The sequence below is a fragment of the Gymnoscopelus braueri genome (genome assembly GCF_963280865.1).
Source record: "Gymnoscopelus braueri genome assembly, chromosome: 17".
Taxonomy (NCBI): domain Eukaryota; kingdom Metazoa; phylum Chordata; class Actinopteri; order Myctophiformes; family Myctophidae; genus Gymnoscopelus; species Gymnoscopelus braueri.
The window spans coordinates 7,904,249-7,930,511 of record NC_137617.1 but is presented as its reverse complement, the minus strand read 5'-3'; the positions used below and the strand labels follow the sequence as shown (position 1 = coordinate 7,930,511).

The window sequence follows — 26,263 nt, the reverse complement described above, 5'->3', positions numbered from 1 at the left end:
GAAATTTCATTTCCATCGCTTCGCAGTGCTCGCAGAAACCCGGCTGCAGGCCCATGGTCGCATGTAGCAGGCCCAGGCATTTTGTGTCAAAGCCCGACATTTTGTTCCCACAGGGGCACTGCCTTTGGCTGGGCTTCTTCGGCCCGCCGGCTGCGGGGGAGATGCTCTTATTTGCCGCAGCGTTCTGAGAGGATTATGGGCTAGCCATCCTGTAGCACGGTTCGACTTCTGAGGTACAAACGTGGTGTTAGTTTCTTTTTATTTCGGTTTGGCGTTCGAGGCTCACAGGGAAATGTGTAATTAATTCGGCTTATTTCTTTCGCTCGAATTACTACTTTATTGTGCGTTAGCTTCTGAGGCTTAACACAGTGTTTTGTCGTTTAGCTTTCGAGGCTAAACACAAGCTCTTCTCTAGAGGGAAGGTAGCTTAAAAAGCCTACCCCCAAATCTCTGAGTGACGATCGGTAACGCTCTGAGTCCAAGATTTGACACTTGTCTCAAGTCGAGCTGTTAAGCTACGCGATGTCCTGTCTGCGAGATAAGGTTGAGTATACTCTGTGATTCAGAGAAGGGAAATTTGAATGACGCGGCTGGCTCTCGTCAGTGCTTATGAAGGGCACGCAGGGGGTGGTACCTGCTGATGACACCAGCACGCAACCTTGGTCCAGCCAATGATATTGCCTGGAGTGTATAAAAATGCTTCTGTGATCACGCCAGGGGACGTTCTCCCATAAGCTAATATTGAGCGGGTAATATGATAAAAGAACACAAAGGACATGAAATAAATCCAGAAAACACTGCAGCACGTTGCCCCGACATGAGCCACCTAATGTCTGCATGAAGTATCAAACCTCCATATGCAGAGTCAGTGCCAGTGCTCATTGACATTTTCAGATTCTTCTTTAAGAAGATTAGTTAACATTCTTTGAAAAGTTATGATTTTTCCCATTCCAAGTGGCTATGACTGACTTCCAAAGTTTGCGGGCCTTGGGTAGACAACCCGGCCTGGCGGAGATTGGCAGAGATCTGCGCTCTGAGGAGGACCATTCTAGTTAAGGCAGTCCATCAATTCTACATGGCTCAGCCCTTTAGTAACTCTTGCCTTAATTTATCATACATCACAGGCAACACACTTGTGCTCAGTGGTGTAAAGTAACTAAGTACATTTACTCAAGTACTGTAGACTTTTGAGGTATTTTTACTTTACTGGAGTATATCCAATATTCAATATTTTTACTCCACTACGATTATTTCAAAAACTTTAGTTACTAGTTACTTTGCAGATATACATTTAAATGTATTATATTATAAATCATACATTAACCACTTTAGCCCTATTTTATAACTATCTGAAAATAGCAGATCTACAAGCTCACAACATGCATCGCCACGCGTTGTGAGCTTGTAGATCTGCTATTTTCAAACATATTTGTACTTTTACTTTTGGTACTTTAAGTATATTTTGATGCCAATACTTTTGCACTTTTACTCAAGTAACATTTTGAACACAGGCCTAAAAAGTATTTCTACATTGTGGTATTGCTACTTTTACTTAAGTAAAATATCTGAGTACCTTCCACCACTGCTTGTGCTCAAATGCGATCTGCTGCGATGGCACTTTGTAACATTAATGTAGAACACTGTTTGAAGATTTAAATCCAGCGTTCTCCACACTGAAAAGGCTTGCATGTCACGAGACTGCGCTCGTTATTTCTTGAGCGCGACCCGCGAGTTGAATTATGTGTGCGCGGAATGTACAGGAAAACAACGACGCATGGCTTCCCTTGGACCAGCGTTGCCAGATTTTGTGAGAGAAACAAGCAACCAGGTATATGAAAAGAAGTCCAAAATAGGCGACTAGGGCAGTTCAGTCCAACTTTATTGTCGAATGTTGTTTTAGAGCAGTGGTTCACAAACATTTTCATGTCAAGGACCCCCAATATATTCAAGCGACTTTACAGAAAAACAAGCCCAAAGTAGCTTATAATAAGCAGACTTGGCAACACTGCCTTGGACGCACTGCTGTAGTCTACACTACACAAATTCTGTGGCTGCCCGTCTGCCACCGGGCCCACACCGCGATCGACTTAGAAGGCTTTGATGATCTACCAGTAGATCGTAATCGACTGGTTGGTTACCCCTGATGTAGAGAGTATTTTAATATACAGTATAACTTGTACATTTACAGTGGTTGGAGGTGGTCTCTCTACTCTTCTATTGAGACATTTAGACCCTGGTGTCTGGTAGGACACCTACTGGTTGACAATGTCAATTAAGTTATTTGAAGAGGACAGAGCACTGATTAGGACACTAGATGTGTCTCTATTGTATTTCAGACATTGTTGCAATTCTCTCTCTCTCTCTAATCAGGAGAAAGACAACAGCATAACACTTATGGAATGTAGCTTCATGAACTGTTCTCATAATTGTGTTTATGCTTTCTGCTGCTAGCATAAAATATAAGGCCTCTCCATCTTAATGTCTTCATAATATCCAACTTAACACATTAAAACCGGGAAAGCATTCGTTTCATTTTAGATTTTAGCTATATACTGTATATACTGTATATAGTAACATGGTTTCTCAAAAAAGGATTTAGAACAGTGGTTTAGAACAGTGGTTCTAAAAAAATAGCAGATCTACAAGCTCACAGCGCGTCACTTCGTGCCGCGCTACAAGCTTGTACATCTGCTATCTTTGATAAATCTTGAAAATGTTTTAAAAATGTTGAATCATTTTGATCATTTTGGGGGTCGTTGGCCTGAAGATATTTTAGAACTACTGGTTTGGAAGGCATTTGTAGAATTGGCCTCAGGTCTTAATGGGTTAATGTCCCTGTATCACCTTTTATGTGATGCTTCCTCTTTCAATGACAACTTCCCTGTTCTGTAGTCTTTGCAACATCAGTTCAGCATGTGTGGTTAACCATCTCTCTCTCTCTCTCTCTCTCTCTCTCTCTCTCTCTCTCTCTCTCTCTCTCTCTGGCGCTTTTTCTGAACAGGAAATTAAACTTGTATCTGATGCTGTGTGACTGCTGTTCCTCTACAAAACAACTAGACTAAATCTACAAACAAGGGACCGTGGACAGACAGAACTCATTGAGGTAAGGACTGTACCAGAAAATCTAACACATGTTACATTGTACAATAGAACTGTATATGACTGTACATTATAGTAGTTTAAGACAATGCTGATGAAATATTTTAAAATGTCTTCATTAAATACAAATTTAGTCTATTGAGAGCAGTTTGTGAAGACAAATGATATATATCAGGTGTTTCACTGGGATGGGTGTGATAGAATAGTGTGTGATACTGAACAATATAGACTGGGATCAGTTTACTCTGCAGGGAGCTGATCCTCTCTGGGTCTGTAGAACGGATAGGGAAACGGTGTGTGCATACTGTATGTGTGTGTGCGTATTACAGGATACAGTAGGCGGGCTCTAGCCCGGATCAGATCACTGAACAGTAAATAGAAACTAGTCTTTCCACAACACTGCAGAAAGCCTGGTGACATGAGGTTAGAACAACATGGCAGACATCGAGGCCTTGAGGCCTGTGAGGCACAACCGAGTGAGCTGCTGTCTGAGTTGCATACTGATGGGTGGCGATATCAGTTATAATATAACTTTTGAATGTTATCATACTGTAATACTTGAATATTGATATTTTTGATTCAAAAACATCAACATGATTCAATGGAACTAACTTAGCTTCTTAGCTTGACGAGAAGGATCAATGAGAGTCAATGGGAATGCACATCACTGTGTGTGAGGGGCGGTTCCCTGGGCAGTCCATGTATGAAACTCCTGGTTTTGTGACTTGCTTAAAATGTATAGGCAAGTCACACCTGGTGGTAGATCAGATCTGTGTCAACTTTTCAGTGTGATCTGTGTACAGTGATTATGAAGTATCTGATGTGTGGACACACCGTGGAAATAAACGTGGAAGAACGCAAGCCTTTAGTGAGAGTGTTAGAACAAAAGGAGACAGCAAGTCCGAAGGTGATAAGGTTTCCTCCTGTCTTTATTTGTCGACAAGGAGCATCAAAATGGTTACTGCAGGAGGGTCCAGAAATAGCAGCACACCGCTGTTCACAAAATAACAGGTATGTATACACAAGATTTAAAAAGACGCTCCTTAGTGAAAGCTCCTCCTAGTCCTCATTTTCAACCAATCAGGAGCTGATCCGTCGTGGCCCGAGCGGACAGCTGAGCTGCGCATATTATACTAGATCACACAATACAGGGAAATCCTTCAGTACAGAACCATATTTCACAATGAAGTTTTGTTATTAGATTAATACTTTACACAATATACACTTTAGAATGATACCAAGAATTACATTCCCATTCATCTGTAAACCATAGTTAACTTCAATGAGGCTTTTAATAACACAGAATCAATTCAAAGTGAATACGTTTTACTTCTCCTGGCTTTTACCTATATTAAAACTACACAGGCCATAGTTAACTACTTTGTTCAGTTTAACTTCAGTATATGTTTTCACCAAAAGATAATACCATCTTTAAAAGTATCTCTGTATTTCAACCCAGTGATTTAAATAAGTCTGTACCACTGTTGGCTTGTCACCACTGTTCTTAAAAGGGGGTTGTGGAAGTCAATGGCTCCAACAGACATGTTAAATAGATCCACATGGTGCTGAGCTTCAAACGAAGTGAATACAATGAGACAAAAGCTTCTCCTCTAAAGGTAAACACATGTTTCTTTTGTTATCCAAGGAGAGGTGTTTGTCTTGGTTTTCTCAAACACCCCCTGTGTCACAAATGGCCCGGTCTCTCCAGTTGTGTGCCCCTGGAACATTTGACAGATTTCTCATTTTAACTATTTATGTGTACTATTTAAATAAGTTGAGTTCTGGCCCATTTTTATGTATGACTATGGCTGGAAGATATACTTCAATTACATTCCAGCTGGTTTAACGCTTATGGAATGAAGCTTCATGAACTGCTTTCATAATTGTGTTTATGCCTTCTGCTGCTAATATAAAAGGCCTCTCCATCTTAACGTCTTATTAATATCCAACTTACTGTCCCTGAATCACCTTCTATGTGACACTTTCTCTTTCAATGACAACTCCATTAGTGGTATGCCAAATACCACTAATGAAAATCCACTAATGAAAATGTAAGACTAATTCAATACAAATTAATAACTAGAATATATTACACTGTTAATACATTTGATTCTACATCCTCTGATATGTTCAAATGTGGCACGCAAAGGGACTTCTGTGTGAGAAAGTTAGAAAGACATGGGAGAATAGAGGTTTTTATTTATGAATTGTAAGTGCGCAGTTGTGTTCACAGCAGGGCAGTAAGAATTGGGTAGCCAACTACGCCACCTAGGGGATTGCACCCTAGGAAATAGTTTTAGTAATCTAAAGTAAACCACCTTTCATTTCATCAGTTCATTGTACTTAATACGGCAGATAATGTGGATAAGGTACCAAAATAGAATTCAATTTTATTCAATGTACAAAAGGGAATAGCAACAGTGGATGATGCATCAATCAATAAAAAAGGTATGACATTGACTGTGGTTCAACAACAATATACATTGCACCTCTACAATGGGTCGATGCTGAGGCTTGCCAAGGGGAAGGGAGAACTAGTTAACCAGCCCAGGGCAGTGGCACCCCAAGCCACAGCACACAAAAAGAACATTGTAAAATATTCTAATAGAACACAAAAGAAAAGGGGATTCCACCACCACTGAGCGGGCATCGCCTGGTCCTGACTTACTCAAGTACTGTACTTAAGTACAATTTCGAGGTACTATAATAGTGAAAAACAGCAGAGGGCGCTGTTTTTCCTTTTTATTTGACGATGGGTTCCCAGATTGGGACTTAAGAATCAGCTGCAGTACATTGAGGCCTCACTACATGACTTTCCCCCCCCTTCATTACACTACATTTAGGGCCCAATACAGCACATTTCAGTACATTTAGGTTAGACTTTTTTGATATACAGCAGGGGTTCTCTCTTCGCCTCTGCAAACCCTGTTTGGGGGGGGGGGGGGGCAACGGCGTCATAATAATACCAACAACGCTAATCTATTGGCTCGCCACCATTAGCCACGATGTCACACAATAATTATTGCCAGACAATGTTATAAATCATAACATTATATACTATAATCATATGTATTATTATGCATATTACTAGAGTTTAGGGCCGCGTTTATATATCTTCATCTACATGTTATATATTATTATATATATATCAATTACATATTAAAATAATTATTCCAATAAAATGTTATATATCATAATATTCTACCTTATAACATCTACCTATCTTATAATGTCATATGCTGTATTATAGTACATAATAACACATATTTACAGTCACATATACATTATATCTACAATACAAATATACATACTATTATGACATATGAATACATACATATTTATATATATTTTTACGTATCTATAATATACACCTGAGCCATAAATGAGCCAGTATTCCCAAAGCCTCTTTGAAAGGAACGGATCCCCACGATCCGCCTCCCTTAAAAGAGCCATAAATCCCATCTCTACTGCCCACTCTGTGCTGCAGCAACGCGGACACAGAGAGAGGGACACGGAGGGACCAACAGACACAAAGCCCCGCGCAGCGGATAGGGGAAAGGGGCGCGCCCCGAGACTCTATTACTCTACATTGCAGTATGGTACTTTTTCCACCACTGCAGAGTGGGAAACAATACTTTGGTGTGGCACAGTCTAATACATTGGATTAATATACATTTCTTATTATCACAGGTAATGGACCTTGATATAGGCTATGGGTTCCCAAACTTTTCCGCCCGCGACCCCAAAATAATGCGGAAATTGACTCGCGACCCCACCTAAACCAGGAGGTCATTTATGCACATAAACTTGCACGTTCGGTGCACATTTGTAATGTATTAAAATGGTAAAATGTACTATTTGTAATCATTTTTAGATTGTATTTCATCCATTCTGTTGAATAAAAAAAAAAAATATGACCCAAAATAAATTTGCGACCCCACCGTCAGTCTCCCGCGACCCCAACTTTAAATTAAATTAATTAAACCCAAAACGAGGGCTGACGGTCAGGAGGTGAAACTACACCCAGGCAAAGCAGCAGCGTTGTGTTCCTCTTCACCAAGCCCTGGAAACACAAGCGGCAGTATCAGCCCACTATTCAATAGTACTTAAGATCAGTGAGAGAAAACAGAGACAGACAGATTTAAACCTACCGCGACATTCAACGGCAAAACACACAGTTAATGCCCACGGACACACTTCTCTGCGTGGTCCAGTCACACACACACAGCCAGGGGTAGACAGACAACCTGAGGGAGAGGGACACAGGGAGTAAAATGACATAAAACAAACGGTCAGGTTCTTGACCACACGCGCACGCACACACACACACACACACACACACACACACACACACACACCAAAAGATAATACCATCTTTAAAAGTATCTCTGTATTTCAACCCAGTGATTTAAATAAGTCTGTACCACTGTTGGCTTGTCACCACTGTTCTTAAAAGGGGGTTGTGGAAGTCAATGGCTCCAACAGACACACACACACACACACACACACACACACACACACACACACACACACACACACACACACACACACACACACACACACACACACACACACACACACACACACACACACACACACACACACATTTAATAATAAATAGAAACTAGCTTTGGTTGCTTTAGTGACACCCATCAGCAGATGATGAGACAATGGGCCCCTGGGCAGTGGGCTTTTAAAAGCCCCCCTCACTGATTAACTGTTACACTGTCTTGCAGCCAGCAGCACACTAACTACATTAACCTGTACATCAACAGGATCAACAGAGCACATACACAATATTAACTAAATGCATCATTTATGCTCCGTTGGTGTCACATGCCGAAAATGTGTCGCACATGCAACGCCTTATGAGATTTTAGATCAGCTATTTTTGATATGTGACACCTGACAAAGTATGAATCAGGCAATAAACACTTGATTAAATGGTGTCATGATGGTTTGTTTCTTGTCACATCTTCATAGTGAATGTTTAGGCTGTTCCTTCAGTTTTCAGTAGGACTTTTGGGGCTCTGTTATCAACATGAATGACTGAGCCCTTTGACAAGAAACGTCACTCAAAGGTTCTGACTCAGGGGCCCATTGAGATCCTGGGCCCCAAATTCCAAAACTGTTCCTTTTCTAAATTATAATTTAAAAACAATAAAATGGTTAAAATAGACAATCTACAAGCTATAATTATTAATAATTAAGAAATACTATATTTTAAATAGTGAAAAACCAACTAAGCCTTTATTAGTGCACGTTCAATCACATTTTAATACAAATAACTTGTGGCGAGAGTACATCATGTGATCCCTACTTCAGTCACTGAACTCCAGGCTGAACGTGACGAATATTGAGACCAATGTGATTTTGTGCAAATATTGGTAATTTGCCAATACATTATTTTGTAAAAATAAATGGGTTATATTTTACTGAGTTATACTATTATTGTACTATATTCAAATTAAATCATCCATAACCTTGATCCTTAATCCTTGAACCCTGACTTAAAAATCTTTGTTTTATTTGATGGCCTTCCTGCCCTGGCATTTGGCATTTGTGCCCTAAAATTTTTTAAAACACAAAGGCCAAGTGGCCTTGCCCCTAAAATGACAAAATTCCAGGCCTGATCACTACTTTAAACAATATATATATCACGGAATAGGTTTTATTCACAATTCTAAATGTAACCTCTTTGAAGTATTGTCTACTTCTATCAAACGTTATCAATCTGATTGCTGTGGTATAATAATCATTTATGAACTAAGAATAATCTACAGTATGAAGTCTCTGTACAGTTATATCAAAACCAGTGGTGCTGTGTTTTTTTTTCAAAGGGGCAGCACTATTTCAATGACGTCATACGCACGCACGCACGCACGCGCGCAGCCGCGCGCTGCGCGCACACACACACACACACACACACACACACACACACACACACACACACACACACACACACACACACACACACAAACAGCTCTGTGGTCAGTTCAGTCTAAATTGTTCACTTTATATACTGTAAGTGTAATAATTAGTGTGTGAATTTTGTGAGAATCCAGGCTCTAAATAGTTAAATCAGTAGGTCTAGTGTCAACACACTAATGTTGACATTCTGTCTGTCAGAGAACTATTACATGTTGGTTGGCAGACTGAACTGTTCTCATAATTGTGTTCATGCCTTCTGCTGCTAGCATAAAAGTCCTTTCCATCTTAATGTCTTGTTAATAAACATCCAACTTAATGTCCCTGTATCACCTTCTATGTGACTATAGTCTTTGTAACTTGAACATCAGAAGTGCAGCATCTCTCTCTCTCTCTTCTCTCTCTCTCTCTCTCTCTCTCTCTCTCTTTCTCTCTCTCTCTCTCTCTCTCTCTCTCTCTCTCTCTCTCTCTCTCTCTCTCTCTCTCTCTTTCTCTCTCTCTCTCTCTCTCTCTCTCTCTCTCTCTCTCTCTCTCTACACGGGCCCACAGGCCACCTGTTGCCTAACACTGTAAAACTAATACTTAGTAAAACTGTACTGTACGATCTACAAACTCACAACGTGTCCCGTTGGGAGTGGACGCGTTGTGAGCTTGTAGATCGGCTATTTTTGGTGAATGTTCCACACAGAATAGGGATGCTGGGGTTCAAGTGGTTAAACAAAGTTAAATACATTTATTTATAATCTGTCCTAATCTCTCAAGTTCACCTCGTGACATACTGTATTTTAGGGGGAAAGATTTACATATTTGCGTACTTATTTACATACTGTAATATCAAATAAATGTACAGTAAGGTGCTCTAAAGTAACAATGTAATTCAGGGGTGCCGTGGATGAAAAAGTTATTTACAGGGGTGTCCTGAGACAAAACAAGTTGAGAACCAATGTGTTATCAAACGTTTACATTTGAAGGACCCCTATAACCCTGAGAGTGTACAAATGGAACCAAATGGACCCTTGTGGGTCCATTTGGTTCCATTTGTACACTCTCAGAGTTACAGACCTGTAAGGGTCTATTTATAATCCCCCTCAAGGAACCCAGAGGGTCCCTGGACCCCACTTTGAGAACCACTGGTCAAATAGTATTCATTATATTGTCAGATGTGTGATATAACAGTAATAACAACAAAACTATAATAACAGCAGATTATTGTGACTTACTGTATGTTACTGTGTTACAGTTCAAACAACAGCTGTAGACAGGATGGCCAGTGGAACCTCAGCTTCCATCAGAGGTGAGTTCTATTAAAACACATGAAACCAGCAAAATGACACTGGTTTAGTTACATCTGTGATCTTTATTAATATTATATTTATTTTTCCAACCAGGGAAGAACAGCGAACCAACAGAACTGAGAATTGTTCTGATCGGGGGAAAAGAAAATGATAAACCCAGTAGAAAGAGTTCAGTAGGAAACATCATCCTGGGCAGAGATGTTTTTGAAACAAACAGTAGAACAGTCAAGAGTGTCATGAGACAAGAGGTAGTGTCTGGTAGACAGGTCACTGTGGTCGACACTCCAGGATGGACGTCTAATTTTCCCTTAGATCTGACCCCAAAACTGACTCAGTTAGAAATCCAACAGAGTGTGTATCTGTGTCATCCAGGACCCCATAGCTTTGTCCTAGTGATGCCATTGGACATCCCATCTGTAGGAACAGATCTGTCAGTAGAGGAGCATTTGAGTCTTCTCCTCAGTGACCGAGTGTGGAAACACACTATTGTGGTATTCACTGTAGCTGATAAAAACAAAATGAGACCTGATCTCATTAGATCTGACCCTGATTTAAGATATCTTACTGAGAAATGTGAAGGTCGCTTCCATGTTCTTAACATTAGTGACAGAGGAGATAGAAGTCAGGTCACAGAGCTGATGGAGAAGATAGATCAGATGGTGAGTAATGGTTGTCACTATGAGACAGAAAAACACGTCTCAGAGGAACTGAAGGAGATGGAGAGAACTATCAGCAGAAGAGCAGAACAAAGGAGGGCAGACGCTCAGAAACAAACAACTGGACTTCCAAAAGATATTGGTATGTTTTGTTTTAGTTTAATAATGATAATATTTCATTAATCTCTGCCAGGAGGTTTATGAGTTCATGTCTGTCTGTCTGTCTGTCTGTCTGTCTGTCTGTCTGTCTGTCTGTCTGTCTGTCTGTCTGAGAGAAATGTGAATTTCTCAAACTATGAAATATCTAGTGTTCTTGAGACAGTTTTTTCACTTACTCCTAGGCTCCTAGGCTCATTGCCTTGCTGTGTGTGTGTGTGTGTGTGTGTGTGTGTGTGTGTGTATCGCTACTGTTGGGCAGAAACCTCATATCTCAATATTTCAACTTAACTTACTTATATAAATTAATGCCTTACTTTGTCATAATACAGTTTCACAGAAATGTAGCAAAAATATCAGATCTAAAAGCTCACAACGTGTCACATTACAACGCGATGAAAGTGGTTAATTCTGTCTGAGGGTTTTATAAATATTTAACCAGTGAAAAGCTTTAACAAGAGCTTGTGACTAAATAATAATTACATTACAGTAAATACATTGGAACACTGGCTTTTTTTCTATTTCATGACAAGCAGTGTTAATTCCGTTGACTAAAACTATGAGGAAAAATGTTCATCGACTACCTTTTTTCACTGACGAAAACTAAAAAATAAATAATAAAAACTAGGACCAAATATATACACAATTTTGTCAAAAAATAAATAAATAAAAAGACAATGTTAGATGGTAGGACTGGTGTCCTTTTATGTCATTTTATGTCATTCTACAAGCTCACAATGCATCGCAGATTTGTTGTGAGCTTATAGATCGGCTATTTTCGGCACACAGCTAAGTATAAAGTATAAAATACATGTTCGTTGTCTAAATTAACTGTAGATCTAGTTGACTAAAATCAGTGGTGTAAAGTAACTAAGTTCATGCACTCAAGTACTGTACTTAAGTGCAATTTACTTAACTGGAGTATATCCAATTTTAAGTACTTTTACTCCACTACATCTCAGAGGCAAATATTGTACATTTACTCCATTACAATTATTTTAAAACGTTAGTTACTCTGTAGATTTTGATTATTATTACAAACCATACATTAACCACTTCCTATATACATTTCGGCCATTTGATTATAGCAGATCTACAAGCTCACAACTCACAACTCATAACTCTGCTTTTAACTGTAAATAATACTGTATGAATTTAGCAGCTTTTAGTCAATCATGCAAATGAATTATCATCACAAATTCAGTATGCAACCCATTAAGTAACACCATAATGAGTACTTTTTACATCTGGTACTTTAAGTACATTTTGATGCCCGGACTTGTACTTGTGTGTTTCTACTTAGTATTGATACTTTTACTTAAGTAAGAAATGTGAATACTTTTCCATCACTGACTAAAATCCTACTAAAACTAAAACTATAGACTAAAATATGACAAAAAATAAACAGAATTTTATTCAATAGACTAAAGACTATGACTACAACTAAACTATGACTAAAACTAAAAACTAAAACTGAAAAAGTAATGGTTTTGGTCTAGTCTAGGTAGTAATGTACATTATTATTATTCTATAATGTCTCCTGGTGGACATTTATACTGAATGGTACACTGAGCACACCTTTCTGCTGTTTCTTTTTTTCTTTCTTGCAATTTCATTATTCCATATTAAGAACAACATATAGACCTGGACATTGTAGCTAGGGATGGGTATCGTTAGGATGTTTACGAGTCCGGTTCCGGTTCCGGTTCTGCTTATCGGATCCGGTTCCTATCGGTTCCATATTTCGGTTCCAAAATGGTAAAAAAATAAGAGGTAAATGTTTATTTAATAGAGATGCACCGAATGGAAAATTCTTGGCCGAAACCGAATACCGAATACAGGAAACACTTGGCCGAAGACCCAATAGCCGGAAATTATTAATTACAAAAATATATATATACATTTTTTTTAAAGTTTTTTTGTACCATTGCTGTCATGGCTGTGCCTCTGTTGTAGAGCTACATGATTATGGCAAAATCATAACTATAATCGGTCCATATTGAGATCAGTTATTTAAAACATATTTATTTATTGTGTAGAATTATTGATTTACTATTGTGTAGTAATAAAATACAATATGCCTCAAAACATCACCCTGCCATATTCAAGAAATTAAAACAAATATCGAATAGCCTAGCAAAAGGCATTATAATGTCTGCAGTTGCATTATTGCACACAGCCAAAATGCATTAATAATATTAGGTCTGCCATTCCTTCCTTTTGAAGAAGTTACTTTCAGTTTCATTTTTGAAAGACACACACGCACGCACACACGCACGCACACACACACACACACACACACACACACACACACGCACGCACACACACAATCAAACAGAAGCGTTCACAGCTGGTGTTAATTATTTTGCACTGCGCGAGCTCTTAAAGGAGAAATCCGGACATTTTAAGTGTTATCTTTGATGTGTAGTTACTCACTCACCGAGTTAGGAAGTGGCGTTGAGTTTTTCCAGCGATTCCCCTGTCTGTGAGTCTGGTCGACCCCCACCATTGGCATAGTGGGAGGCGCGTGTCTTAGTGAAAATCGCCTAATTCCACAGCTCCAAACTTCTTTTTTTTTCCACAAATCCTCCTCATGGTGTCTCCTGATACTTTCACATGCACTGTTTATCACTCACGAGCTGGCGTACATGGTCATCGACGTGAATGTTTTCCTCTCGCGTGAAATCTCGCGTCTCCCGAGATTTCCCGAGGAGCGCAGTGAGCCGAGGACGGGAAATCTCGCGAGATGCGATATTTCACGCGCCTCCCACTATGCCAATGGTGGGGGTCGACCAGACTCACAGACAGGGGAATCGCTGGAAAAACTCAACGCCACTTCCTAACTCGTGAGTGAGTAACTACACATCAAAGATAACACTTAAAATGTCCGGATTTCTCCTTTAACTAGCGCTGGTTTTCCAACTGATGTTACACCCTCTGACATGTGAGTTCTAGTTTTCAAGATGACAACAGCAAATCTTGGTTACAAAGTTTTCAGGACAGACTATTCCTTCTCTTACTACTTCAGTTGAGACGGTGGTGAGTGAGGGGAGGGGGGGCGGTGCGGGGAGGAATGTGGCTGGGCTGAGTGTGCCCGGAGGAGCAGCAGCTCTACTCCGCCATACAGAGAGACGCAACTGATGTATACTTCTCCATACAACGGTGTTTTACCGGCTTTGTGATTTTTGATCAGATTGTGCTGTTTGTGTAGGACTTCTAAACGCCTTTGTTTGAACGGCTTCTAGCGCGTCTAGGAAGTAGGAACCGATATGCAGAACCGAAATTACATATTTTGTATGGGTACCCGGTACCGACCATTTCTTTATCGGTTCTGTTAGATTTACTGCTGAACCTTCACACCATTTAAAAGTAAATCATAGATAAGGTACTTGGTTCAGTGGTTCTGTAGAGTGAGAGGGTATCCCTTGAAAGAATCGCTACACAGGTGATTACAATTGTGGTTAAATCTAAATGATTTTATTATCCTTTAGCTAAGTTTACAATTATTTATGAGCCTATGAAACAATCAGAATGAATTATCATATACAAAAGTGATACTACACCAGATATATATTACATCGGAGCTCCGAGATACACCCCTCTCAAGCTGATCGAGAAGTTTGTAATGGAGTCATATCTCTTTTGACAAGCCCTTAAATCTACATGCTAGATTATTATAAAACATTTAAAAATCATCAACAGGAGTCGCTGTTGATCCATCGTAGGGGATCGAGCAGGCGGCTCCCATCCCGTGCGTTCTCGCGACCCATCGTTATGGCGGGCAAGGGCTGTCTCACGGTCTCGGCCTTGATTTTCCTGCATCGAGTCCAGGTGCCCTGGAATGCATCTCCCTAAACTCCCTAAACTCTTATCTACTGTGCATATTAGATAACATTATATCAAGACCTCTTTAAACTATGATCTCATCTCCTGCTCTGATAAACAGTTTTTTTTAATATAAGGGTATATTGACGCAGTTATACTAACACTCAACACTATTAGACCTACAAATTATTCAAATATACGCACAGTATAAAAATCGAACTATTAGTGTATTGCTCAAATAATCAGAATAGCTTAGTTTAATTCTGAAAACACTCTAATTTCCTTACAGTTCCTACTTGGAACCGTATTTCGGTACCCAACCCTAATTGTAGCCTTTGTTGTCTCCGCCGGAGGTGGAGAGTATGTTTTCGCTTCGTCCCGCCGTGTGTTAGCATGGCCCCTAGCCAAGCTAACATTGGACAAGCTCCACGTGACACGTGTCAATATGTTGACACCAATGCCTTTGATTGGCTAGAGGGACGCATGACGAAATAAAATCCTATAAATAGGTGTGTCACTTCAAAAGGCCAATTTTGACTTTTGAAGTGAGGTATGACAGTCTTGATTGGAACAGTACAGTACAAATCACCCGTCCGTGCGTGTGTGTGTCCCTCTGAGAACACCTAACATTGGTCAAGCAAAGGCGCAGAAGGCCAAAGCTAAGAAAGCATACTCATCTACAACAGTAACACAGAAGAGGACTATAGAGTTGAATTGATCCCACAACAAGGCCGAAGTCTTAATACTGTAACAATTGGCCACCTTGATCAAATACATTATGTAGCACTAGAGAAAACTGACATAGATCAAACACACCAATCAACTGCTGAAACTGTTCAAGACAATGAAGATGAAGAAGACAGACAAGCATTTGAACAAACCAGTCAATTACGACGACTCCCATATGACACATTGCTTCAAGAAGTACATTTTTTAGATGCAGACACTACATATTCAGTCGCCCCTGCAGAACACCAAAAACCACGCGCATTCTACCAAGACGACCCGTTCTACCAAGACGACCCGTGCTATTAAAATAGCACGGGTCTGCTGGCGGAGACTTGTGCTCCGAGGAGCACATTTTCTAGTTTCTTAATCATATCAATCCTGGCATGCCTAATTTGGGCATGTTGTTATACTGTAGGTGGATTTTTCCAAACAAATCTACAAGCTCACAACACAACACATTGTGTTGTGAGCTTATAGATCTGCTATTTTCACTATTTGTCGTGTGATGAATTATGAAATAATTATATGTCTTAAGTGGTTAAATAAGAAGCTGTCAAAGTGAAAGTAAACAATGTTTTCTCTGACAGGACTGACTGACCTCAAGATTGTGTTGCTGGGAAAGCATGGCTCTGGGAAGAGTTCAGCAGGAAACACCATTCTGGGAGGAAGTGGTTTTAAAGTTAATCAGTCAGGTCAGAGGTCAGAGATGCAGTGTGAGGTCAGACATGGTGAAGTATCAGGGAGACATGTGACAGTGGTGGACTCACCAGGCTGGTACTACAACAGTCCACTACAGGACACCTCAGAGATGGACAAACTGGAGATCCAGAACAGTGTGTCTCTCTTTCCTCTTGGACCACATGCTGTTCTTGTGACGGTTCCTCTTCATAGAGCATTCACCAAAGCACAGAGAGTAGCATTAGAGGAACACATGACACTTCTGTCACAGAGAGTGTGGAGTCATGCTATAGTACTGTTCAACTATGGAGACTTTCTGGGAGACAGTAGCATTGAGCAGCACATTGAGGCTGAAGGAGAAGACCTCCGCTGGCTTGTTGACAAATGTGGGAACAGGTATCATGTCTTCAACAATCAGAAGACAGATGACACTCAGGTCACAGAGTTGCTGGGGAAGATAGAGGAGATGGTGACAGGAAACAGAGGTGGACACTATGAAGTAGATGGAGATGTTTCAGAGATGTTGTCAGAGAGGAAGAAGATCACAGAGGAACATGTCCAGACATTCATGACCAAGACACAGAGACAAAGCGCTGCTCTGAAAGCTCTGTTTGAAGGTAACGTTTATCAAACGTGCGTGCGTGCGTGCGTGCGTGCGTGCGTGCGTGCGTGCGTGCGTGCGTGCGTGCGCGTGCGTGCGTTCCAGTTTGTCCTTGACCATTTTTATATTGATTAATAATGTATATTCTCAATATTGCGCCACATTCTATATAAAAAGATGCTGTACAAAAAATCTTAATGTTATAACGCATGGGTTAACAGGGGGTCCGGGAACCCTAGGGGGTCCTCTGTGTTACTACAGGGGGGCCGCCAAATATTTCTGTGATTGGAACTTTTATTTTTACATTAACCACTTGAACCCTAGCATCCCTATTCTGAGGGGAACATTAGCCAAAAACAGCAGATCTACAAGCTTGTAGATCGGCTATTTTTGGCAACGAGGTTTGGTGTAGACAGAGGGGGAAAAAGAGAAGACCAAGTACAGAGTCATTGGTCAAGTTTACTCAGTATTGAGGGTTTAAGTGGTTAAATGTCTGAAAAAAACACTAATAGAGTTGTTTTCTCCCTATGACCCACACAAAGTACCAGCTACTTGTATAACGAGGAAATAAGGAAAAACCAGACTCAGAAGACAGGCAGCCATGGATGTAATGAAATATGTTGTATTCAGGCAGAGAGAAAATAGAAGGTTACAGTGTCACAGGTATTAACGCATCATCGGTCGTCCGTCTCTCTGTAGTGTAACAGAGAAAGCACTAGGCTTTAACAGTGTCCAGTAACATAAACATATGACATCATAGGATGTGACATAGATGAGGTTCCGGGCGAAGGTGGACTTCTCGGATTGGATGAGAGCGATGATTACGTCGTCGTCTGATGAGGATGATGATGGTAGATGATGAAGACGATGATGATGGTGTGACAGTTTATCTCTGGACAACAGCGTCCCCATGTCTGGGTCAACACGTTGACATCTGCTCTGACCTGTCACTGGTCAGAGATGATTTGGTGACACTAAAGGAAGGATTAGCGTGGAAAAGAACACCGATACAGTGTTCTCAAAACATAGATAGCCACAGAAAAAGCCTGCAGCTAGTTTGACCTTGGCATAGACAGAGAGACTGGTAGTACAGAAGCAATGTTTAACATGACTGATTTAGGCCCGTATGAGACCATTATTAATAGGACATTTTAACCAGGTTAATGGACCCTAGACACATTATGATAATTAAGATAAGAGATTAACTCTATCATACACATTAACATGTATCCAACATAATTATTAATAGATAAGATAATGTATAAACAAACATTAATTTACACAACATTGATGATAGTGCTGTCAAACTAATCTATGAAGCTATCTATGAAATCTATGAAAAAGTTTAATCTGCAGCATAATTGTATCCATGTATTGGGTGCTTCATTTCTCTATCAGCTAAGGGGTCCTTGGCCTGAGAAACGATGAAGACCCCTGTTATAACCAGTGTTGGGCACGTTACTTTAAAAAAAGTTATTAGTTATAGTTACTAGTTACTTCTCCAAAAAAGTTACTGAGTTAGTAACTGAATTACTCTATTGTAAAAGTAACTAGTTACTAGGAAAAGTAACTATTTGCGTGAAAAAGTTGTAGAGTAGAACAGCATAGACAGGTACTTACTACTTACACATAATAACCTTTGCCATGAGGGAGAAATAAACTTCAACATATGTATTGCACTTCAATATAATATGTATTGCACCTCAACGCACCGCAACTGGTAGATTACAGTAAAACAGGTGTAATTGCCTACACCAGTGGTTCTTAAACTTTTTGAAAGTCCAGTTTTTAAGTCTCAATATGTTGAGATAAGTTTTTAAAACCTATTTTCCATTCAGTGACAGTTGTGCTAGTCAAAATTATTCCTTAATTTGGCTTAAAGCTTTACAGAGCAACATGTTCACATACATTTGTCAACTATAAAGAAAAACACTGGGCTACAATACAGTGCTTTCAGTGTAAAATAAAGAAAAACTGTCTTAGTTACAACTTCAGACAAGACAACTGGTATGGTACTGGTAGACGATACTGTAGCCTACTTCAAGTATTTTCTTTGAGCAGAAGTAAACAGTTAAACAACAAAGTGCTTTTAACACTAGTGTGAATTAAAGACACAAACTGGCTCAGAACTTAAAGGTTTCATGACGTTCAGTTTTACCACACATTAAAAGTCTTTGTCATGGTCCTTCAAACGTGTATAGAAAGTTTTAACAAAAAATTCCACTCCATTGATCCATGGCACGTGTTTTTCTCTCACATTTCTAAAGCCTTTTCAACTGCAATGAATAAATCTTTGCCTGCGGGTGTCGCTGGTGAGAGATTTTGCCTGTCAATCATCGCCTCTGCTCCGCCCCCCCCCCAAAGGAAAGGATAGGGGAGGGGAGGGGAGGGGCGAGGAGGAGAGTGGGCGGGATTAATCGGCTGTGACCTCACTGCCGAAGGGCCAAGCTCAGATTACTTTTCAGCCTAATTATTCAGAAAACCCCAGACCACAGAAAATCCACTGAATGTTCAAAGTTGAGATTTTTTGGGTGTAATTGAGGTCATAAAAACGCCAAAAAAACATTAAAAAAAAAAAAAAGTGAAAATGAATGTCATAGAACCTTTAAGACAACTGGTCTAGTAGACCAGTTGACACACACACAGAGACACACACACACACACACACACACACAAGCCCATGACTGCAGCGTTGCAGACGGGGCGGAGCTGATGGTGGGCGGAGTTAAACCTTCAACCCCTCCCATTGTGGGCAAGGTCGAACTAGCTACTGTTTTAATTCTTTGACTGCGGTTGACTCGATAACGTGTCAGTTGCTAGTTTGTCCAGTTGGCCGTCGACGCGTTAGACGCGTTAGACACACGGTTTTTCACACGGTATAAAAAACGAACGGAGAGCTCCACTTCTATAATCTATAGTCTGGGTGACGAACAGTCATCGCCGTCGTGTATCACATCGTAATTTTCGCCAATCGGAGAATCTGAGAACACGTCACATCCGGTTTGAGGTATTTGACTGTTTGGGCCTGTTTGGGGGGGGCAGCGAGTCAGCGAGCTGATGAAAGTGTCTATTTGCTGCTCTCTGCTGGTGGAACCATCGTATGTGTTCAAAACCGCAGCTAGACAATATATATGAACATTAAATAACAAAATAACAAAACAAAAAAACACGAAAATCGATGGCACTGGGGGAATACTTTATGAAAATACTCTGGCAGTCAAAGAGTTAAGTTCCCCCCGAAACTGTTTCATGGTTCCCCCCCCCCCCAATTAATACAAACAGAATTTATTAAATAAGTTTGAAGAGACTTCATGGTGATTATTTTGTGAATTATGGATAATTAGTTTGTTTTAACACATTGATTGCCAGAATTATTTCAGATCTTTTTGCAGTTTCATGCCAGGGTTTTTACATTGAAAAAAAAAAGTACTCAGGAGCTGAGATACAACATTTTTAAGTTTTAAGTTAACAAGGAAGTGGATAGGAGTCTAGATCTTCAACAAATCATATCTCCTTGGTCTTTGGGTAAAAAAAAAAAAAAAAAAATCAAAAAAATAAATAAATAAATAAATTAAAAACTTTTTTTTTCTTAAAAACGAGTTAACTCGATCTAGGCAATCAAGCGATGGATTCTAAAAACGAGTTAACTCGATCTAGGCAATCAATGAGAACGTTTTATTAAATAAGTTTGAAGAGGCTTAATGGTGATTATTTAGTGAATTATGGACAATTTGTTTGTTTTAACAGAACGTTAATAATATGTGTTTGCAATAATATATTTGTGTCTCTATAATATTAATATATATTATGGTTCTTTTTGAAAAATCTAAAAAATCTTCTAAGTGCAAAGTACCACCAGGTCCCTGCGAAGGGGGGTCCCTTCCACCCAGCCCCGTACCCAGGATCGGGGTGCCTTGGGCTGGGTAGAGAGGGACCCCGAAGGGGGTCCCCTGGTTATTTTTGAAAAATACAAAAAATCTTCCAAGTGCAAAGTACCGCAGGTCCCTGCGGAGGGGGGTCCCCTCCACCCAGCCCCGTACCCAGGATCGGGGTGCCTTAGGCTGGGTAGAGAGGGACCCCGAAGGGGGTCCCCTGGTTCTTTTTGAAAAATACAAAAAATCTTCTAAGTGCAAAGTACCACCAGGTCCCTGCGGAGGGGGGTCCCCTCCACCCAGCCCCGTACCCAGGATCGGGGTGCCTTGGGCTGGGTAGAGAGGGACCCCGAAGAGGGTCCCCTGGTACTTTTTGAAAAATACAAAAAATATTCTAAGTGCAAAGTACCACCAGGTCCCTGCGGAGGGGGGTCCCCTCCACCCAGCCTCGTACCCAGGATCAGGGTGCCTTGGGCTGGGTAGAGAGGGACCCCGAACGGGGTCCCCTGGTTCTTTTTGAAAAATACAAAAATGATTCTAAGTGCAAAGTACCACCAGGTCTCTGCGGAGGGGGGTCGGAGGCTGGGTAGAGAGGGACCCCGAAGGAGGTCCCCTGGTTCTTTTTGAAAAATACAAAAAATCTTCTAAGTGCAAAGTACCACCAGGTCCCTGCGGAGGGGGGTCCCCTCCACCCAGCCCCGTACCCAGGATCGGGGTGCCTTGGGCTGGGTAGAGAGGGACCCCTCTCTTCTTTTTGAGCTGCAGACAAACTTATTTTTGAGCTGCAGACCAACTGACCAACTCCTGGGTACAGGGATGGGTGGAGGGGACCCCCCTCCGCAGGGACCTGGTGGTACTTAGAACTTAGAATAATTTTTGTATTTTTACAAAGTGAACCAGGGGACCCTCTCTACCCAGCCCAAGGCACCCCGATCCTGGGTACGGGGCTGGGTGGAGGGGACCCCCCTCTGCAGAGACCTGGTGGTACTTTGCACTTAGAATCATTTTTGTATTTTTCAAAAAGAACCAGGGGATCCCCTTCGGGGTCCCTTTCTACCCAGCCCAAGGCACCCCGATCCTGGGTACGGGGCTGGGTGGAGGGGACCCCCCTCCGCAGGGACCTGGTGGTACTTTGCACTTAGAAGATTTTTTTGATTTTTCAAAAAGAACCATAATATATATTAATATTATAGAGACACAAATATATTATTGCGAACACATATTATTAACGTTCTGTTAAAACAAACAAATTATCCATAATCCACTAAATAATCACCATTAAGCCTCTTCAAACTTATTTAATAAAACATTCTGTTAAAACAAACAAATTGAGGGGGGCACGGTGGCACATCGGCACGGTGTGGCACATCGGTAGTGCTGTCACCTCACAGCTAGAAGGTCCTGGGTTCGATTCCCGCAGGGGACGCTGTGGGCGCTGGGGGCGTGTTCTCTCCTCCGCGTCATCAGTGCCCATACCCTAGGTGGGGTTGGCGAAAGGGCCTTTCTGTGTGGAGTTTGCATGTTCTCCCCGTGTCTCCTAGGTTAGGTACCCTCACAAAAACATGCAGTAATCCTGGTCACTATACTGCCTCCCCCTGGCCAGCCGGGGCGCCTGATGGAGGGGAAGGGAACTGGTTGGAATAACGTGTTCCTTCCACGCGCTACGTCCAACCAGGGAAACTCTCCCCTGTCAGGTGACAAGAAGGTCAGTTGGCTCTCATGCATTGAAGGAGGCATGAGCTCGGCCCTGGCCTCCCTAGGTTGGCAGAGGGAAGGTAGTGCGTACTAGTGCCCAGGATTACATAGACAATTAGCACTGGGTGTAAAAAATAGGGTTACAAAATCGTGGGATAAAAATTTAAAAGTAAAACAAACAAATTGTCCATAATTCACTAAATAATCACCATCAAGCCTCTTCAAACTTATTTAATAAAACGTTCTGTTAAAACAAACTAATTATCCATAATTCACTTAATAATCACCATGAAGCCTCTTCAAACTTATTTAATAAAATGTTCTGTTTGTATTAATTGGGGGGGGGGGGGGGTACCATGAAACAGTTTCGGGGGGGGACTTAAAACAGTAGCTAGTTCGACCCTGCCCACAATGGGAGGGGTTGAAGGTTTAACTCCGCCCACCATCAGCTCCGCCCCGTCTGCAACGCTGTAGTCAGGGGTACTTGGGTTTGTGTGTAAAAAATACCCATGAAGATATAAATACCAAGGATTCGTCAGTGATGTCATGTCACATGTCACTGCTTAAACAGTGTCGAGTCCGTGTTACTTCCTGGTTGCATAACAGCAAAAAGTAAGAGACATCACTGTCGTATCCTTGGTATTTTTTTTAACCGTGTTTGCAGCAGGAGGAGCAGAAGCCCCAGCTTGTAGTAGCGCTGCGCGCACACACACACACACACACACACACACACACACACACACACACACACACACACACACACACACACACACACACACACACACACACACACACACACACACTGTCAGCTGACCCGTGGTAACAGAAAGCTTGGGGACGCTTGACATAGTAACGGAGCACATTTCATTGTCAGTAACGGTAACGGCGTTGTAACGATGGAAATTGTAATTAATTAGATTACCCGTTACTGAAAAAAATAACGGCGTTAGGTAACGCCGTTTATTTAAACGCCGTTATGCCCAACACTGGTTATAACGGATCCATTGGTCGAAAGTAACTAAGTACATTTACTCAAGTATGCAAGTTGAGATAAATAATAAATGATAAGCAATACATACATTAGGATCATTATTAGATTAAGATAAGATAGGACTACAGCATAATGATGAGGGGTACAGTATTAAAGTAAATAAGATAATCTCCTCCTTTACCAGACACACATTAAAGCATCAATAATAATAATGCAATAAACTAATATGTATTATTCTGATATGGGCCATTTTGCATAATGAGTCATTTTACTTAGTGTTTTGATCCTAATACTTTTGAAGTTTTACTTTACTGCATTTGCTATGCAGGACCTTTACTTTTAACCTTTATTTGTACACTGTGGTATTTCTACTTTTACTCAAGTAAAATATATGAGTCCTTCGTCCATTGAACTGATCTAATGACCAACAGATTGACACATTGGCGATTTACTTCATGTATGTTCAACTCATTTGCATAATTGATCACATAATATTCAGTATAACTTCAAATTATTGATACATTAATTGTACTGTTCTGTGGTCAGTGTAGTCAGAAGTGTTACACATGTATGTAATAACTCATTTAGCTGAATCTCTGAATCCAATCCTAAATCAGTGTTAAGTTAACTAATGTAGTGTGTGTGTGTGTGTGTGTGTGTGTGTGTGTGTGTGTGTGTGTGTGTGTGTGTGTGTGTGTGTGTGTGTGTGTGTGTGTGTGTGTGTGTGTGTGTCAAGGTCAAGGTCAAGGTCTTTATTAATGTCCCAGAAGGGCAAATAGGTTTACAGCCGGAGTAGTGGTTTTAAAACATACAGACAATGAACATGAAACATCTTAGCATAAAACATAAGTCTGGGCGCATCTAGTGCGAGAGATAAACAAAAGGCTACCTTCAGAAATATAAATATAAAGTGCCGGTCATAAAGTGCTTGTTTCATCATCATCATCATCATCATCATAGTGCAAGAGATAAAGTGCAAGAGATGAAACAGAGGCTATATTCAGAAATATAAAGTGCCGGTCATAAAGTGCTTGTTTCATCATCATCATCATCATCATCATCAGTAACAGTAACATCATCCTTTACCTGTTACTGGCAGCATTGATTGCACGAATTGAGGCAGGAACAAAGGAGTGCTTGTATCTGTTATTTTTTACACCAGGGGCACCCAGACGACGGCCAGATGGCAACATCCTATACTCTGGCTCGAGTGGGTGGGCTCTATCTTGCCGAATTGACCTGCCTTCATAAGCAGCTGTCTGTTATAGAAGGGGTCGAGGCTCTCCAACTGGATGCCAGTAATTTTGGAGGCGGTTTTAACTATACTTCTAAGAGAATTTTTGTCCTTAATGGCGAGGTTGCCATACCAACAGGTGATAGAGAAGGAGATAACAGAATGTACATAGGCACTGTAAAACAGTTTCATCAGGTCTCTATCGACATTAAATCTGTCCAATTTCCTTAGACAGAAAAGGCGCTGCTGGCCCTTCTTACACAGCATGTCAGTGTTTACATCAAATTTCAATTTGCTGTCAATAATCGTGCCAAGATATTTGTAACTGGGTACGATTTCCACTGGCTGGCCACAGATATCAGTGTTCTGGGTGGGATGGGGACCACGTCTGAAGTCAATACAGAGCTCTTTTGTTTTTGAGATGTTCAATTCAAGGAACGCATCACTACAGCTGGACAAGAAGTCCTCTGTGACCTCTGTGAGTGTGTGTGTGCGTGTGCGTGTGCGTGTGCGTGCGTGTGTGTGTGTGTGTGTGTGTGTGTGTGTGTGTGTGTGTGTGTGTGTGTGTCAGGAGAACATCAGAGTCTACCAGATGTGAAGGTGATGTTGGTTGGTGGAGAACAGGATCAGAGGAGCGAAGCTGGAAATCTCATACTGCAGGATGATGTAATTAAACGAACTCCAAACAAGGTGAGTAATATTATATGAATGTTATGTTATAATGAATGACTTCAGTCAAAGTAAGTAAACAGTAAAGTGATCAAATATGTTTTCTGAAGATAATGTAAAATCTGCTATCATGAATGTTCATGTGATCAATGAACTGTCAGTGATCAATACACACATGTTCATTTTTAAATATAATAATCGATCATTAAATAAAATAATAAATGAATAATCATTACCTATTTTGAGCATGTCATTATAGGTTTAAAGTTTCAATTTGTTTATTTAAAACTATTAAAAGTTTGAAAATAGCGGTACTACAAGCTCACATTGTGAGCTTGTAGATCTGCTATTTTCACTATCATTGCACGATATTGTTCTGTGAAATTACTCTTAAATGGTTAATCAATGCGGTGATATATAACATTTCTTTAAATAAAAACCCCTGCACAACTCCATTATTTGATTAATTGAAAAAGTAATCGATAATAAATGCTACAGAAATAATTCAAACTTTTTGCAGCCCTAGTTAACTGTCACTGATATTTATTCTGTTTACTGCCATACATTAGCTCTATGCTGGTACTGATTATTAACCTATATGGACGAAGTACTCAACCCCAGTATTCAAAGTATAGATACTCCTGGTCAAATATTGCTCAACTACAAATGAAAGTTGAGTAATGATGCTCTCTATTTAATAAAGTGCTCTGAACATATTCTGTGGAGAAGATAGAATGTCAAATTGACTTATGCACACCTGTACATCAAGCTTTCAAACACAGAGTTTCAACTTTTAGAGCTTTTTTCAGTGTCAGATTTCAGATTATGGCACGAT

At 40.5% G+C, this 26,263-nt stretch overlaps 1 protein-coding gene across 2 annotated transcripts in view; it reads left to right on the top strand.

Annotated features, from left to right (window-relative positions):
- The window catches only part of LOC308104042 (uncharacterized protein), a 205,035-nt gene that overhangs the window by 88,325 nt on the left and 90,447 nt on the right, over positions 1-26,263 (top strand). For both annotated transcript variants that reach the window (XM_080454294.1, XM_080454295.1), the window contains exon 9: positions 25,331-25,449. In XM_080454294.1, the coding sequence (XP_080310420.1) occupies positions 25,331-25,449 (119 nt within the window). The remainder of the gene's footprint in view (positions 1-25,330; positions 25,450-26,263) is intronic.